Genomic DNA, 18199 nt, shown 5'->3' with positions numbered 1-18199 from the left:
AACGTAACAGCCATACCTATGATGGAAGCTGTAAAGACCTGCCTATAGTGAGCAGGAGACTGGAAAACAGCAGGTATGTGAACTTGCCTTTGTGGGAGATAAGCTGATATTATTTTCTGCCCATTTGGGAAGCACAGATCAGAATTATTTATCTCCTGAAATAGAATGAAACCAGATAGAGGCTGAATGACATGACATGACACTTTTAATTCTTTTCATCAGCCTCTTAATATGATTTTGAATATGTTTTACTACAAGTGGATCACATTACATTTCTATTTCTGTCATGAGTAGGATAATGACTCATAGCAAATTTGGAATAGATGTGTGTGCCTTATCTTTAATAATTCAATCAGCAAGATTGATTTGATTGTCAAAAATAAAAACAATCACAGGGAGATCAGTACTGGAAGTCATGGCAGAAAGAGAGATAATAGCTAAAACTTATTAAATACTTTTTATATGGCCAGGACTGCAACCAGAGACTTTCAAATATACAATTCAATATTCATAACTACTGGGAAAGGTGTACGAAACAACTATCTGATCAAAAAGTAAACTGTCTCCAAGCTATAGTGCTTATCTTCTGTTGGAATCCACACAGCACCTGAGGGTGACAACGCACACGAGGAAACCTCACCTGTAGATCTTTGGCTCTGCAGTTCTTGCTGGCAGAGCTTCCTAACACAGTCTCATGTTCCTGAGTCTTGCAAGTCTGATTTAAAGTCAGAGAAAAAGCTTGCTTTCTGGAAACCAAATCCTGCTGCTGTTGATGGAGCAAGCCTTTTATCATCTGCAGGCGCACAGGGTCAACAGAACTTTCACTCTCACTTGTGTGGCTAAAATGCAAGCCAGACACCGCTTCAGCAAAGAGACCCTCGGTCACCTCGCTGGCAAGTCTGTTCGGAGCAGTTGAGTTGCACTGGGGTGGGTTTTGATATTTCAGCCACTTGCTTTGAGTAGAACTCTTAGGAAGCAGTGAAACACCTCCTGGAGTCCCACCCTGGCCCTCAAGTCCAAGGTCGAATGAAAGACCTGACTCTTCACACAGGTTCAACATGGAAGAACCAGAAGGCTCTCGCGCGTCATCATCAATCATGAATGAACAGGGATCTAAGACAGCTGGGCCATCATCAGCTGGCAAAGTGGCAAAGGGAGCTGAGGCTCCACTTAGAAACGGAAACCGTTGGAGGTTCTTACTGTCCTGGAAACCAATGGTTTTCAATCCTGAAAGAAAACATAGTGCTGAGTTAATACAAATGTTCCACCAATCATCACCAGGCTCTCGAAAGCAGTGGGTACAGGCAAGAGCGGACAGTTCCGACTTTCTGTGTAAAATAGAAAATAATGTAAGTCTCTAGCTCCCTCACAAAGTAAATGCTTTAATATCAAAATCTAAAGATTCAAATTTTAATTTATAGATTTGAAGACTCTTATGAAGCTAACAAATATAAGTCCTTCTCTTTCCTTTTATTGAGCTAAGTATCTTTAATAACTCAATTATATTTATAGAACATTCAAAGCATTTAAATCTGAGAAAAGCTGTATCATCCCCATTTTACAGATGAGGTAACAGAGGTCTAGAGTGCAGTTTGTACCAAGTGTCAGTCAAAGAAACCACAGAGTGAATTCATATCTATTCACATTCCTTCTGCAAAACCCAGAGCTCACTTAAAATGTGATTTATGAATTTTATCTTTCACGACAAAAGATTTTTAGCTTTATTTGTAAAATTACCACTTTTTGTGAGCTTTTGTCTAAATGAGTTTTATAATTCCTCCTTTCTATCAGCAGCTATTGGAACAGAGAAATTGCTAAAAAGGTAAAAAGCAGAAATACATTAATGAATCATTAAAACTGCATAGGATTTAATACATTATTAAAGTTTTATCTAAAAATATTACAGATTCTTTAATAGTTGACACAGTCTATTTCATAGGAAATAAATTTTGATGATCACTTGGGTAGTATAGCAGTGAGCCAAAGAATATTCTTTGTTGAAGTATTAGGGGATAATCCAAAACTGAATTAAGAAACGGTGACAGAAGCAGGCAATGGTGGCGCACGCCTTTAATCCCAGCACTTGGGAGGCAGAGGCAGGCGGATTTCTGAGTTTGAGGCCAGCCTGGTCTACAAAGTGAGTTCCAGGACAGCCAGGGCTACACAGAGAAACCCTGTCTCGAAAAACCAAAAACAAACAAACAAACAAAAAAAAACCAAACTAAACCAAATCAAACCAAAACAAAAAACAAAACAAAAAAAGAAACGGTGACAGAAATAAAACTCTATTACAGAGCTAAGACCCATCCCTGTGAAAACCCCTTCCACTCCACTACCGCTTGACTGCGTTCAGAGGATGCTCTTCTATACACTCCCCTCCCTTGCCCCAGGTAGTCCAAGCTAGGCTTCAAGTACTGATCCGCCTGCCTTGTCTCTTGAGTGCTGGGATTACAAGAACCCCACCTCATACCCACCCCATTCACATCTCCTCCTACCCTGCCCCCTTTTCTTTCTTCTTCTTTTTTTTTTTTTTTTTTTTTTTTTTGCCTCAATCAGACACAACCATTAAGCCATCTCTAGTTCAACTACTGATTTACATTAAATTATTTCTTTTTTTTTTTTTTGGTTTTTCGAGACAGGGTTTCTCTGTATAGTCCTGGCTGTCCTGGAACTCACTCTGTAGACCAGGCTGTCCTCAAACTCAGAAATTCGCCTGCCTCTGCCTCCCAAGTGCTGGGATTAAAGGCGTGCGCCACCACACCCGGCTTATTTCTTTTTTTATATTAATCATCCACTCACAACCAAGAAAACATCAATCACCAAACCTAACTTCAGATTAAGAAAAAAAAATACATCAATGAAACTATCAGAAAACAGCAGTTAGTGGGAAGAGATTCTATTGAATAAAATACTTTTCAAGAAGCAGAAAAGTCCAAATGGCCTGAGAGGAGGCTGGAGGAGAGCAGTCACTGAGCAGTTCCTGACACTGCCAGCTGCCCACAGCAGCGATGAAAAGGTTACACAAGGTCAACCAGAAGTACTGACAGCGGACGGGAAGGTAGGTAGGGACCCTTTCAGAGGCAGTGAAGAGACAGACAGCTGAGAAGGAAGCAACAACTAGAAGAGGTGCACTTGGGAAAGCATCCAGGACAGAAAAAGTCCAAGGGAAGAGACAGCGGGTTCCCTGCCATCCATAGCCCAGCACACTCTCACAGATAATGGCTGAGAAAGTGAAGGTCACCAGGGAGAGTTCTTGTTTTCAGAGACTCCTCAGAGAGCTCAAGCACAGTGTCTTCATTTCTTGTGTTGAAAGAAAAAGTAGGTGCAGGGCTCAATGCAGGGATCTTTTGTTCTGGAGAAATCACCTGTCCAGAAAAAAGAAAATCACTATCTAAAATGTTCTCATGCTTCGTTTTCTATTAGTTTGACTTCCGAGAACCTCCAGAAGTAACTATCCAAGCACAGTGGGAGCAAAGAACTATAAAATTTTCACAAAAAAGCAAGGAAAGGAAAAAACTTACTAACCTAAACAATACTGTAAAGTACAGAAGATAAAGATTGGGACTTATAGTGAAGTGAGTGGCATTCTGATTTGGACTGGGTCTACGGCCATAGCACCCTGAGCGCGCCCTATCGTGTCTGATTTGCACTGGGTCTACGGCCATAGCACCCTGAGCGCGCCCTATCGTGTCTGATTTGCACTGGGTCTACGGCCATAGCACCCTGAGCGCGCCCTATCGTGTCTGATTTGCACTGGGTCTACGGCCATAGCACCCTGAGCGCGCCCTATCGTGTCTGATTTGCACTGGGTCTACGGCCATAGCACCCTGAGCGCGCCCTATCGTGTCTGATTTGCACTGGGTCTACGGCCATAGCACCCTGAGCGCGCCCTATCGTGTCTGATTTGGACTGGGTCTACGGCCATAGCACCCTGAGCGCGCCCTATCGTGTCTGATTTGCACTGGGTTTACGGCCATAGCACCCTGAGCGCGCCCTATCGTGTCTGATTTGGACTGGGTCTACGGCCATAGCACCCTGAGCGCGCCCTATCGTGTCTGATTTGCACTGGTTCCATTGTGAGGACTTAGTTCTCAAGGTAAATTTCCATTCTCAGGGGTTCAATCCAAATCCCACCTCACGTATGGACCTGTGCAAACTATATTCCAGCATACTCAGAGTCTGACCAGTTTTCTCTTATGCTTTGGACTCAGGGTTATCCACAGTTGACATACATTTCACAAGATATTCCTTCCAAGTGCAAGACTTAACATTTACTGAGATCTGAACCATACAACTAATCCAATGCTATTCTCACTACATCAGCATGTAAGTCACGCTGCAGCTTCCCCCGAAATCAAAACCTAACGACAGGCACACTCGGAACTGTTCTAGTTTGCCTTTTGTTGCTAAACACCATCATCAAAAGCAACTATGGAGAAGAAATAAGCTTATTTCGGCTCATACTTCCAGATCACAGTCCAATCCTGATAGAATTTGGGTCAGGAACTCAAGGAACTGGGTCAGGGATCAGGAAGGAACAATCCTTACTGCCTTGCCGCTCTTACACAGGTTAGGTCGGTCTGCCCAGGGATGGCACCACCCATATCAATCAACAATCTCATCTGAGTAGTTTCTCAATTGAGGTTCCCTCTTCCCAGGTGACTCCACAATAAAGATTTGTCAAATCCACAATAAAGAAATCAGGTGTAGTGTCACATGCTCTTAATCTCAGCATTCTGGAGACAGGCAGGCAGATCTGTGACTTCGGGGTCAACCTGGTCAGTACAGTGAGTACCAGGCCAAACAGCTACTCAGTGAGACCCTGATTCCAAAACAAAACAAGAGGCTGGAGAGATAGCTTAGCAACTAAAAGTTGTGTCTATCCTTTAACTCCTAGCATTGATATGGCAACTTGTATCTGTACCTCCAGTTTCAGGGGGTCCAACACCACCCTCTTCTAGCTTCCCTGGACACCAGGCATGCAAGTAATGCAGACAAATGCCCATAATATTAAAAACTAAGAAAAAGAATAAACACTTAAGTATTGTACCCGCTCTCCTAGTACATTCTCCACAGCTGGCCAATGCTGTTGCACTGATCCAAATCCTCTAACCCCCCCCCACCCCCGTCTCTTAGTGTCCATGGCAGCTGTGTGATATCGTGCATGGCCCTGCCTGCCCAGGCCTCTTGTCTGCTCTCTGACCTCACTTTCTGTCACTTCCCTTCAACCTCACTCACTCACTTCTCACTATTCTACAAACTGGCCATGGTCTCTTGCCACAAATTCCTTTTCCCCTAGGTACTGGCATGGCACTTTCATCTCTGCTCCAGTGTCACATTATCAGCGAAGGCTGACTTTACCTATATAGAACTTCTGGACAAGCCCACTGTACCTCACATAGCTATCTACTTACTGAGACCACTTGAGCCTTCCAAATAGTTATCTGTTTGTTGTGTCTTACTTCATTAGCATGTAAGTTCTGTGAGTCAAGAATTTGCCTCTTATATTCACAGTCCTATTTGGATAGACAACAGACAGTAGGTCATTGCTAGTGAAAAGTCTTTTCATGGGGAAAAGAAAAAAAGAGTACCTGTTTCCAGCCTGGTGATGCAAGTCAGTGGAAGAGCACTTGCCCAGCGAGTGTGAAGCCCTGCTTTGATTATTATCCCTGTGCAGGACAGGGCTTGCCGTGGGGGAGGGTAGGTAACTAAGAGACACATACTTTTAGGAGTTAGCCTTAGATCTACTTTCCTACCTCTCATTGATTATTTAATTCACTCTGAATTGGCTTCTACACATACTATTCCATTGTAACTGCTCTTGCCAAGGTCACCAATGATCTCCAAGTAACTGATGAAATAGGATATATTTTCATATTCCTTTTATTGGAGGGCTGAGAAATAACTGACTCCATTCTGGAGAAGATATGACACAAAAGCAAGGGACAATAAAAAGAAATTAGTAAAAGGCGTTCTAAGAAACAAAGAACTTTCTGCATAGAAAAAGAAACAATCAACAGAGACCACATACAGAATAGGAGAAATACAGGCAAAGTGTTCATCTGACAAGAGATGGTAAGATAAAGTTAGACAACCCAGCACCCAAACAACTGGACTTTAAAGTGACAAATGGTATAATGCAGTGGTAGCGAGCTTGCCTAGCACCTGTGAAGAACGGGTTCAATTTCAACACCACAACAGAACCAACATGAAAGGTAAATGATCAAGTGGGCCTGCTTGCCAGCTTTTTTTCTTTTCTCCCTAACTCTTTCTTTCCTTCAAGAATCCGTACCCCATGTACACTGCTATGCAAAACTCAATTTTTGTCTTTTCTTTTTTTTCTTTTTTGTGATAATGTCTCTCTCTGGTCTAAAGCTTCTTATTTAGCCAGACTAACCTTAAACTTTAAACAAAGACTTCTATAAACAATATACAAATGTTGTATATTAAATAGCAAATAGCTAACAGATATAGGAAAATGAGTTCACTATGACTTGTCAACAGAAAACATAAATCAAAACCGCAATGAAAAATTATCCTATTCTAATAAGAATAGCCTGCATATAAAATATTTTTAAGTTACAGTTAGAAATTACAACTGTGCATGTTAGCTCACTCATGCCTGTAATCTCAGCAGTCTGCAAGATGAGACAAGAGAATTATTAAATGTTTCAGGCCAGCTTGCACTACACATAAGTTCCAGACCAAGCTGATCAGCTACTACTACAACTACTGCTACTACTACAACTACTACACTCTCTAAAAATCAAAAAGCAGGCTGAAAAGATGGCTCAATGGTTAAAGAGTACTTGCTCTATAACAGTCTGGACCAAAGTTCAGATTTCAGGATTCATGTAAGCAGAACAATCTATAAACAATTATAACTTAGCTCTGAAAACTCCAAAGCCTTCTTTTTCTTGCCTCTCTATAAGCACCAGCATACATACACACATATAAACACACAGATCTTAGAAAACAAACAAACAAACAAACAAACCCTAAAGAAAAGAAGGCAGAACAGTGATGATCAGAGCGTGGGCAGGGTATTGGGAGGTGTGCAGATAGACACAAGAGATAACATCTAATGCTCTGTGGCACATTCAGACAACTAGCATTAGCAACATTTACTTCAATATTTCATGATACCGAGCAAAACGTCAGGTGTGGGAATACACATCTTTAATTCCAGTCCTCAGGAAGTTTAGGTAAACATGTCTCTGTGAGTTTAAGATCAGCCCTATCTATCTATATAGTTTCAGTCCAGCCAGAGGTATACAGTAAGATCATGCCTCAAAAATGAATGCATGAATGAATGAATGAATGAATATGATAGAATGGATACTGGATGTTTCCAACACAAATAACTGCAAATGTCTGAGGTGACTGCTGATCTTGAAAGATCCTGACAGAATGTAAAAGGTCACAGAAGCCCTGAAATTGGCAAGATAGATGTCACTGTTAGCAGAACTAGCTTCATTGATTTAGAAAAATAGAGGTGCACAATGCTCTGGCCACTCCTTGAACCTGTGTGTCTGCCAATGTTTTGACCGTTCCTTGACTCATGTGTGTGCCCACTGATGAAGCCCATTGCCAGGTGTTTGTGATATTGGTTGCTGAGAAAGAGTCAGAAAATCTCCCCAGCAACCACAGCCCGGCCAATCCTGAGCTGCTGCACCTGCACCAGACTCTTTCCTTGTACCCCTCTCATACCCATTTCTTGAGAATAGACATTGTTTAGATCTGGAAATCCCCTACTCCCTCCTTCTCCTTTCTCCCCTGAGGGCCTATAAAAACTGGGACCCCTCTCCCGTCAAGGTCGACTCCTCTACCCCTGCGTGGGATATGAGTCGTCCCCAGAGCTCTGGCTTTCCCCGAATAAAGGGTTTACATCAAGCTTGGTCTATCGTGAGTTCTTGGGTGTCCGCTATTGTCCTGAGGCCTGAGCGAGGGGCTCCTCTCGGAGTCTTTCAATCTCATCCGGAAATACTACACATATGTAATGAAATGTCACACTGATCCTCACAGTATATACAGTCATAATGCCAATTAAGAATAAGATATAAGCTGGGTAGTGGTGATACACATCTTTAATCCCAGCACTCAGAAGGCAGAGGCAGGTGGATCTCTAAGTTCTAGGATAACCTACTCTACAGAGTGAGTTAAAGGACAACCATGGTACAGAAATGTGTAAATATAAACATATATGTATATATATACACACACACATGTGTGTGTATGTATGTACATATGTATGTATGTATATATGTATGTGTGTATATATACACATTTTATATACATTATACACACACACACACATATATATATGTATATAAAATGATGATGATACATGGGTTGTAGAGAAGGCTTAACAGTAAAGAGCACAGGCTGCTCTTGCAGAAGACCTGTTTCAATTCTTAGCACCCACATGGTGGGTGACAACCATTTGTAACTTCAGTTTACAAATGGTTTTTCTAGCCTGCTCTGGCACTATGTGCATATGATGCACAGATATACATACACACAAGCACACAGACACATACACACACACATACACACACATACACATACACACATACATACACACACATACACACACATACACACATACATACACACACACACACATACACACACATACACACACACACACACATATACACACACACACTAAATAAATAAATAAGAATAAAGATGCATTTTAATAAATAAATTATACCTGGGCCTGGAAAATACAGGTCTCTAATCTCAGTATTCGGGAGGCTAAAACAGCAGAATGTGAGGGCCTCCATGAAACAGAATAAGTTCAAGCCAGCTATGCAACTTATGAAGGAAGCCCTGTCTCAAAATAAAAACTAAACAGGGACAGGATACAGCTTAGAGTAGCGCTCCTACCTAAGCACTATAAGGCCCTAGGTTCAGTCCCCAGTTCCACAAGAGAGAAAATTAAGACAAAGTTCAAGTGAAGACAAAACAGTTAGGGCAGACTGTTTCAAAGCACCACAAATATAATTAGTGCTATGGGTCATATACTTAAAGAAGATAAATGTTGGGGCTGGAGAGATGGCTCATTGGTTAGGAGTATTGACTGCACTTCCAGAGGTCCCGAGCTCAATTCCCAGCAACTGCATAGTGGCTCACAACCATCTGGCCTGGCATCTGATGCTCTCTTCTGGTGTGTCTGAAGACAGCTAAAGTGTACTCATAAACATTAAAATAAGTAAATCTTTTTTAAAAAAATGTTATGATATCTAAGTTTGCCTCAATTTTTTTTTTTTTTTTTTTTTTTTTTGGTTTTGTTTTGTGTTTTCAAGGCAGGGTTTCTCTGTATAGCCCTGGCTGTCCTGGAACTCACTCTGTAGACCAGGCTGTCCTCGAACTCAGAAATCCGCCTGCCTCTGCCTCCCGAGTGCTGGGATTAAAGGCGTGCTCCACCACGCCCAGCAATTTTTTTTTTAAAGATTTTTATTTTGTGTTTTGTCTGCATGTATGCATGCCTGGTAGCCAAGAGATTAGAAAAGGGCATGAGATCAATGAAAGTAGAGTTCTGGATGTTGGTAAGCACCATGTACGTTCTGGAGAACAGACCCAGGCCTTCTACAAGAGCAACAAGGGCTTTTAACTGCTTAGCTGTCTCTCTAGCCCCCACAACAACATTTTTAATGTTTCTCTACTCTAACTGATCAAGCACTGTGTAATGTTTTTTCAGCATTTTTCTTTGTTATTAACAAAATACTGCTTCTTACGTCCTAGCACTTGATTAAATACTGAACATACATTAAAGTTCAGAGAACATCATATGTTAGCAATACATCACATTTATTGAGAGATATTTTCTGTCTTTTGTGACAGTCTCAGAATCTATACCCTATAATCATAACATAGAACGATAATTAGAAATACAACAATGAATATGAGAATACACGTCTCTTCCCCATTTGTTCTCTCTATTCCTTAACTGCCTAGAACTCTCTATACAGCCCAAGCAGGCCTCGACCTTAAATTCCTACTTCAACTTCTCAAGTGCTGGAACTGAGCTCCATCACACACAGCAAGTTTCTTTTTCAATAACTCACACAGTGGTTACCATAATTTATGATATTATGAAGACTAGGAGATAGCACATAGCTGGCATTGAGGAAGAAATGCCAGCTAAAGAACCCACTAGAGGAAAGACTAATAACACGTAAGCTCATGTGAGCGCCAAAACAACATGCCAGCAGAAAGCCTGTTGCATCGTGCAGTCTGTGTACGGCTACTAGAGTTCCTAGCCATCTACCCTTGCACTGCTCTTGTACAAGGATTTAGGACTGACCTAAGAAAATGACTTGGGATTTTCCAGCCTACTCTGCCTGCTTTCCTGGAAGCCACAGGGGCACTAGGGAACCCAGGCAGGAGCCTAGCATAACTGTCATCAGAGGCTTCACCCAGCAGCTGAAGAAAACAGATGCAGAGACCCACAACCAAACCTTAGGCAGAGCTTGGGGAAGAATGGAAAAGATTTATAGGAGCCAGAGGGGTCAAGGGCACCACAAGAAAATCTATAGAATCAACTAGCCTGGTCTCATAGGGACCCACTGAGACTGAACCAGCAACCAGGGAGCGTGCATGGGACTGACCTAGGTCCTGTACACGTTACAGCTGTCTGTTACACATAAACAGGCCTACATGTGGGAGTCCTAACAGCGGGAGCAGGGGCTGTCTTTTACTCTGCTGCTTGCCTCTGCAGCTCTTTCTCCCTACTGGGCTGCTCTTCTAACCTCAATAAGAGAAGATGCACCTAGTCTTACTGCAACTGGATATGCCAAGGCTGGCTGATCCCCATGGAGGCCTTCCCTTCATGGGGAGGGGAAGGACTGGGGGAGGAGAAGAGGGAGTGAAAACTGTAGTAGGGATACAAAGTTCATTAACTGATTAGTTTAAGAAAGCAAAAGGACTGGAGAGATGGTGGCACACACCTTTAATCCCAGCACTATGGAGGACAAGCAGGTAGATCTCTGAGTTCAAGAACATCCTGGTTAACACAGAGAAAACCTCTCTCTAAAAACAAAACAAAACAAAACAAAAAACAAAGCACTGGCTGCTCTTCCAGAGGTCCTACGTTTAATTCCCAGCAACCACATGGTGGCTCACAGTCCTGTAGAATGGGATCTGATGCCCTCTGCTAGTGTGCATAAAGACAGGGCACTCATAAACATAAAATACATGAATAAAAAAAAAAAAAATCAAAGAACGTTGACCTCTGACCTCCACATGTGTTCAGAACATGTGCACCTATGTACACATACACACCACATATACGTTCACACAAATAGCCAGGCGTGGTGGTGCACGCCTTTAATCCCAGCACTCGGGAGGCAGAGGCAGGCGGATTTCTGAGTTCGAGGCCACCCTGGTCTACAGAGTGAGTTCCAGGACAGCCAGGGCTATACAGAGAAACCCTGTCTTGAAAAACCAAAAAAAAAAAAAAAAAAAAAATGGCTTTTACCTGCAAGAAGTCCGTCTGCCCATAAGTGCTAGGCAATCCTGGTGTCCAAACACAAGTATCAGTCAGGAAGTTTTCATAGTCAATGCTGTCTGGAAACTGAGTGCATCCTCGCTGTAAGCTGTGTCCTCTGACCATTACACCACTAGTAGCGGATCCTTTCACCTGATGTCCTTGAAACTCAACAGGCTATAGGCAAATTGTTAAAAATGAGAACATTAGAATATGACATATATATTCATAATGCATATAGAGAGAAATGTGCCTTATTGTATACTAATGTATTGTAAGCCCTTTGAGGGCAGACCTTTTCACTTCATCTAAGCATCACCACCATTTAATACAGTGCCTGTCACACACAGAAAGCAATAAATAAACACAAAATCAAAGAGCGGGAAGAGAAGAAATGAAGCTGTACTTCGCTTGAGGTCTGCATTCAGTCTTCATTCACTATGACTAGAGCGTGGGGTCTCTGCAAGCCTGTGTATCTGAGTCTCCTGCTCTGAAGAGTGTGACTGCAATGCTCACATCCTCCCTCAGAGACCATGTTCCTTCCCTCCCTAGTCTACTTTCGGTTTCAAATGGCTTTCTCTGCTGCCCCCTTGAGGATTTTAGCATTTTTACTCCCCACAGGATAACAATACCCACCCAAATATGGGAAAATAAAATAGTTAAAAGGCCAAAGGAATCTCCATAAAGGATTTACTTCTAGTGGACAAATTAACAAAAAGACAACTATTCATACTCCCAATCTTCTATTACTTAAGAATAAAGATCCTACAGCTAAATTAAACTTAAATGCTTTTTTATACAGAATTTCAGTTGAAAAAAAGATTTTGTACTGTTGGGGATGGAAAGCAGATATATATATAAGCGAGAAAAGTGTTCAGTCACTTAGCTATGACTGCAGCCTGAAATTATTCTTCTAAATTTAAAAACATGCATTTCAATAAAATAAATCTTGACTTTAAATATTCTTCCCACATTTACTTTTTGAAAGGAATTTTCAAACATGCCTAAAGAAGCCAGAAGATAGTCAGATCTCCTGGAACTAGAATTGCAGGTGACTTTTAGCTACCAAGACTCAAGCCTGGTTCCTCTGCAAGAACAGCCAGTGTCCTTGTCTGCCAATTTTTGAAATAGAGTGGGTAGCACTCCTTAAATGTTTCTATGTATTTAGTCAGAAACAGAAGAGTGTAAAGTGTCAGAGCAGGACACATGGTGAAGCTGTGCAGATACGCATTTGTTCACTACAGAGCAGACATTTGCATACTCTGGCTTTGTGGCCAGCTTCTAGAACCCATTTATATATTATTAAAGTGGACCAGTAACACAGGAAGTAAGTTGAAATGAAGACAAAGAAGCATTTCTTTTCTCCCACAGCTACGTGCTAGAAACGGAAGTGCCCTGGGAACTGTCGCACCGACTATGCTAAGAGTGTCTCCACTGACAAACACTAATCTCGATGATTTAGTTAAGAACTTCAATTCATTTTAATTAGCACAATTTTTTCTGAAATTGCTATCACTGTTCCCAAACTGACAAAGTTCTCTAGAATGCTGTGGTAAAGTCACAGGAGGCTCCACAGAAAAAACAGCAACACACATCTCTAGACACTGAAGTAACTAACTCAACATTAGACCCACTATCTTCTTTCAATGACATCATGTGTCTAGTTGTTTTGAGATTTTTAATTTTTTTCTTTTTTTTATATTTTTTATTAGGTATTTTCCTCATTTACATTTCCAATGCTATCCCAAAAGTCCCCCATACCTTCCCCCCCACTCCCCTACCCACCCACTCCCACTTTTTGGCCCTGGCGTTCCCCTGTACTGGGGCATATAAAGTTTGCCTGTCCAATGGGCCTCTCTTTCCAGTGATGGCCAACTAGGCCATCTTTTGATACATATGCAGCTAGAGTCAAGAGCTCCAGGGTACTGGTTAGTTCAAGAGATTTTTAATTTTTAAAAATTATGTAATTTCAGCCGAGTAGTGGTGGTGCACGCCTTTAATCTGAGTTCGAGGCCAGCCTGGTCTACAAAGTGATTTCCAGGACAGCCAGGGCTATACAGAGAAACCCTTTCTCGAAAAAAACCAAAAAAAAAAATTATGTAATTTCATGTATATAGATGTTTTGTCTGCATGTCTGTCTATATACCATGTGTGTGCCTGATCCCCTGGAGGCCAGGAGAGAGCATCCTCCTGGAACTGGATCCAGCTGTGAGTCATGTGGGAACTCTGAAGAACCACTGTTCTGAGCCATCTCGGCAGCCTTTTTCTTAAAGTTTTGGGACAGGGTCACACCATGTAGTAATGGCTGCTCTAACTCATTATGTAGATCACACAGGCCTCATCTCAAATATGCAGCAATTCTACTGCTTGTGTCTCCTGCTAGCCAACATTGGGTTTTAGATTGAGCTCAGTTTTTAGAAATTGCTAATTGTTAACTCAGACAATTGCAATTCTCATGAGAAAAATCAATGTGGAACAAGAAATAGAATGATGTCACACACTCTACCCTGAGTTTCCAGGTGCTGTAATGGTACCTGATGGGGCATAAGCTGCATTCACAGCTTTGCTAACTTGTTACTAAGATACACATACTTACTATCACTCAATGCTAGTAATCAACAAATGGACTATTATGCATTTCTTTGAGCCAAGAAATGAAATTTAAAAAAATAACTCAAATGTGAGGGGAGGCATGAATCAAGAGAGTTTGGGACCTTCTGTATTGCTACAATTCTAGTATAAACTATAGAACACTATTGTGCTGGTTAGTTTCATATCAGCTTGACATAGGCTAGATAGAGTCAGAGGAGGGAGCCTTAATTGAGAAAAGTACCTCTGTAAGATATGACTCTAAACAAGCTTGAAGGGTATTTTCTTAATTAGTTGGTAAGAGGGTCCAGCCTATTGTGCTTTGAGAAGATTGTGGAAGGACTTTGGAACTCTGGGCTGGATAATTTTAACATTGTTCAAAGTGTTCAAAGCTCAGTGGGTTGTGCTATAGGAGCTTGGAAAAATGGAACGTTGAGAGCAGTGCAGACGACGGAGGCCTCGCTTGTGAAGTTTCAGAGGGAAGCAAAGACTCTACTCAGCCATTTGTGTGAAGAAACTGTGGTGTCTTAGTCAGCTGGAACTGAAGAATCAGGTGTGTTAACAAAAGACCAGACCCACTAAAGTAAAACCTTTGTTTTGCTGGGCCAATGGGTGCTGGTCAGCTGTTACTGAAGAATCAGCTGTGTATAAGAGGCCAGCATCACTGGGGTGAAATCTGGGAAGTATTTCCTCAGAGTTAGCACACAAAAGCTGTGTTCCAGAAGTGGCCAAAGTTGTACCTTGTGCTGGCATTTGAACTTGGTAGTGTAAGAATCAACTAAGTGGCGGGTTTTGAAGACATGAAGAGGTCAGACTGGGCACTTTGAAAGGCCAGGAGAGGTCATTGGTAAAGAGGCAGCCTCATTAGCAGTGGAAGGGCCAAGATTAAAGGGGTCACGCAAAGGAGTTGAGGCTTGGCACCATGAAGAGGGCCTATGAGAGGATACTGGTAAAAGTGCAGCCCAGTTGAAGCACTAGATCCTAGCACTCTGGAGATGCCAGTATTATGGGATAGCCATCAAGCACAGCAGCAGATACGAGGCCAGAAGATAAGCTGTGTTTGAGAGGGCGGAGTCTGAGAAGCGACGCAGGCCCCTTGGAGGAATCCAAATCATGAGTGAATCCCAGATATTGGACACTGAGTTATTTACGCAGTTGGGGTTTTGTTTTGCTTTGCTTGTAACTGTATCCTGGTTCTTCCCTCTTAAAGTAAGGAAGTCTTTAACATTTTATTGATTTCACAGGAACCCACAGCTAAAAGATTTTGAACTTTTAAAGAGATTCTAGATTTTAAAACTCTTTCCGGCTGGAGAGATGGCTCAGCAGTTAAGAGCAATTCCAGAGGTCCTGAGTTCAATTCCCAGCAACCACATGGTGCCTAACAACCATCTGTAATGGGATCTGATGCCCTCTTCTGCTGTGTCTGAAGACAGCTACAGTGTACTCATATACATAAAATAAACAATTAAATCAAATTTAAAAAAAAAGTCTTTCAAATTTTAAAATGTTTGACTTTGTAAAAACTATGGAACTTTTTAAGTTTGAAAAATGTTTCATATTGTGATGTTTATATTAATATGTGATCTTGGGAATGAACAAGAAAGAAAAGGTGTAGTTTAACAGTGATGTGTTTGTGTATAAAGGTGACAAAGGGTCAGTTATGCTGGCTAGTTTTATGTCAACTTGATACACACTGGAGTCATCAGAGAAGAGGAAGTCTCAGATGAGAAAAATGCCTCTATAATGGTCCTCAAACTGTGGGTCACGAGCCGCTTCAGTTTGTTTTGGTTTTGGTTTTTTCTTTTGGATTTTTGAGACTGTATAGTTCTGGCTGTCTTGGAACTCACAGCAACTCCTGGACCAGGCCAGCCTCGAACTAAAAAATCCGCCTGCCTCTGCCTCCCAAGTGCTGGGATTAAAGGCATGCGCCACCACTGCCCGGCACCCCTTCAGGTTTAAATGACCCTTTCCTAGGGGTCACCTAAGACACAGATATTTACATTATGATTCATAACAGTAGTGGAATTACAGTTAGGAAGTGACAACAAAAATACTTGTATGGTTGGAAGTCACCACAGCATGAGGAACGGTATTAAAGTTTGCAGCATTAGGAAGGTTGAGAGCCACTGCTCTACAAGATCAACTATGGAAAACCCAAAAATAATTTTCTTAATTAAAATTGATAAAGGAGGGTCCAACCTACTGTGGGTGATATCACCCTTGGGCTGGTGATCTTGAGTTCCATAAGAAAGCAGGCTGAAGGTGGTGGTGGTGGCCCACACACTCAGGAGGCAGAGGTAGGCAGATCTCTTGCATCTGAGGCCATCCTGGTCTACAGTGTGAGTTCCAGGAAAGCCAAGGCTACACAAAGAAATTCCTGTCTAAAAAAAAAAAACCAATCACTGATCATGCTATGAGGAGCAAGCCAGTAAGCAGCACTCCTCCATGGTCCCTGTATCAGCTCCAGCCTCCAGGTTCCTGACTTCCTTCAATGATTGACTATGATGTGGAAGTCAAAGGAAAGAAAAAAAAGATGTGGCTGAAAGGCAATTTCTTAATTAGTGATTGATGGGGGAGGATTGTGGGTGGCATGTCCCTGGTCTGATAGTCCTGGGCTCTATAAGAAAGCAGATCAAGCAAGCCAGTAAGCAGCTCTCCTCCCTCCATGGTCTCTGCACCATCTCCTGCCTCTAGATTCCTGCCCTATTGCCTGACTTGAGTTCCTGCCTTGACTTCCCCAGTAATGGACTGTTGCCTGGAACTGTAAGCTGAGATAACCACTCGGATCCCCAAGCTGCTTTTGGTGATGGTGTTTCATCATAGTAACAATCATAGCAACAGGAGCCCTAACAAGACAATTCTTATCAACTGTATGACACGAATGATGCTTAAACGAATACAGACCAGAATGGGGGCAGGGGAGAGTAGTGAGAAAGTATAATCAAAGTATATGCTACATGCATATGAATCTGTCACTATTTTCTACACAAGAAAAACATAGTAGTTAGAGAGAGATACATACGTACCTGCTGAGAAGCCCGATGCTCACAAGGACACTCTAGCAGAGCACGCGAAACTTCTATGGCAGGTGATTTCCTGGCTGCAATGAAAGAATCAAACAGCCTCATTTGTCATATGCATCACGGTATTTTGCAAAAATGCCTTTCCATCTAAAACTGAAGCAATACACTTTAAAAAGTAATATCTTGATAATCATTTAATCTGGAGTATGAGTAAAGATTCCGTATAGTATACTATACAGAGTATGAGTATACCATTCTGTATAGGCTGGTACATTCTTATGGCAAAAATTCAATATATTTAGAAAACATTACTGATTACTTTTAAAAAAAAAATATGACCATATGTGGGTACATGCCTTTAATCCCAGTACTCAGAAAGTGGAGGTAGATAGATTGTAGATTCAAAGCCAACCTAGTTTACAGTAAGTTTCAGGACAGCCAAGGCTACATGGAGAAGCCCTGTCTCAAATAGATACACTAGACAGACAGATTTCTTTATTTGGCACGCATATCTGTCTACACATGCATATATGCACTATATTCATGTCGGGTGCCACAGAGACCAGAAGGGGATGCTTTACCGAAATCAGGTTCCTCAGCACGAGCAGGAAATTCTTAGCTGCTGAGCCCTCCCTCCAGTTCTCTTACTGATCTTAATAGGGATATGCTTTCGCATACTAAATTAATAATCACCTATAATACAAATGTTAAAAATGAAGTACTGCCCAACTGTGGAGAGCAAGAAAGCTAATAAAACTATTACTGCTATACATAAGCACGGGGGTGGGGGTCGAGGGCTATAAGGCGCTCCAATCGATCTAAACCTATCTGAAATGCTTCTGACCTGCAGCCCTCTACGCAGACCAGAGATCTGCTACCCAGAGCGTTGGAACTAAGCACCGGGGACATAGCAGTGAAAAGGGGGACAAAGAAGACAACCACACAGTTATACCAGATAAATGCAGAGTAGAACAGGAAACGGTATCATACAGAACGGTGGTGAATTACAACACAAACGTTCTAGAAAGGTCACTCCTAGGAAGTAACCCTGACCTGAGACCTAACGCAAAGCTAAGCCATAGTCCAGAAGCAG

The 18199-nt window shown here is 41.9% G+C and overlaps 1 protein-coding gene across 10 annotated transcripts in view; it reads right to left on the bottom strand.

Annotated features, from left to right (window-relative positions):
* The window catches only part of Zgrf1 (zinc finger, GRF-type containing 1), a 64628-nt gene that overhangs the window by 33213 nt on the left and 13216 nt on the right, over nucleotides 1-18199 (bottom strand). For 6 of the 10 annotated variants that reach the window (XR_867232.2, XM_017319725.2, XM_006502109.4 and 3 more), the window contains exons 7-11: nucleotides 17110-17183; nucleotides 11486-11671; nucleotides 3242-3365; nucleotides 641-1227; nucleotides 17-155 (exon numbers count right to left, since the gene is read on the bottom strand). Coding sequence is in view for 8 of the 10 variants with exons in the window: in XM_017319725.2 (XP_017175214.1) it covers nucleotides 17-155; nucleotides 641-1227; nucleotides 3242-3365; nucleotides 11486-11671; nucleotides 17110-17183 (1110 nt within the window). In the remaining 2 variants the exon portion in view is untranslated. Of the gene's footprint in view, nucleotides 1-16; nucleotides 156-640; nucleotides 1228-3241; nucleotides 3366-11485; nucleotides 11672-11900; nucleotides 12149-17109; nucleotides 17184-18199 lie in introns of those variants that run through there. The other 4 variants (XM_030252824.1, XM_030252825.1, XM_017319727.2 and 1 more) reach the window with 3 other exon arrangements.

The sequence above is a fragment of the Mus musculus genome, chromosome 3, assembly GCF_000001635.26.
Source record: "Mus musculus strain C57BL/6J chromosome 3, GRCm38.p6 C57BL/6J".
NCBI lineage: Eukaryota > Metazoa > Chordata > Mammalia > Rodentia > Muridae > Mus > Mus musculus.
Note: the sequence above shows the minus strand (reverse complement) of the source record. Positions and strands in the feature narration are given on the sequence as shown.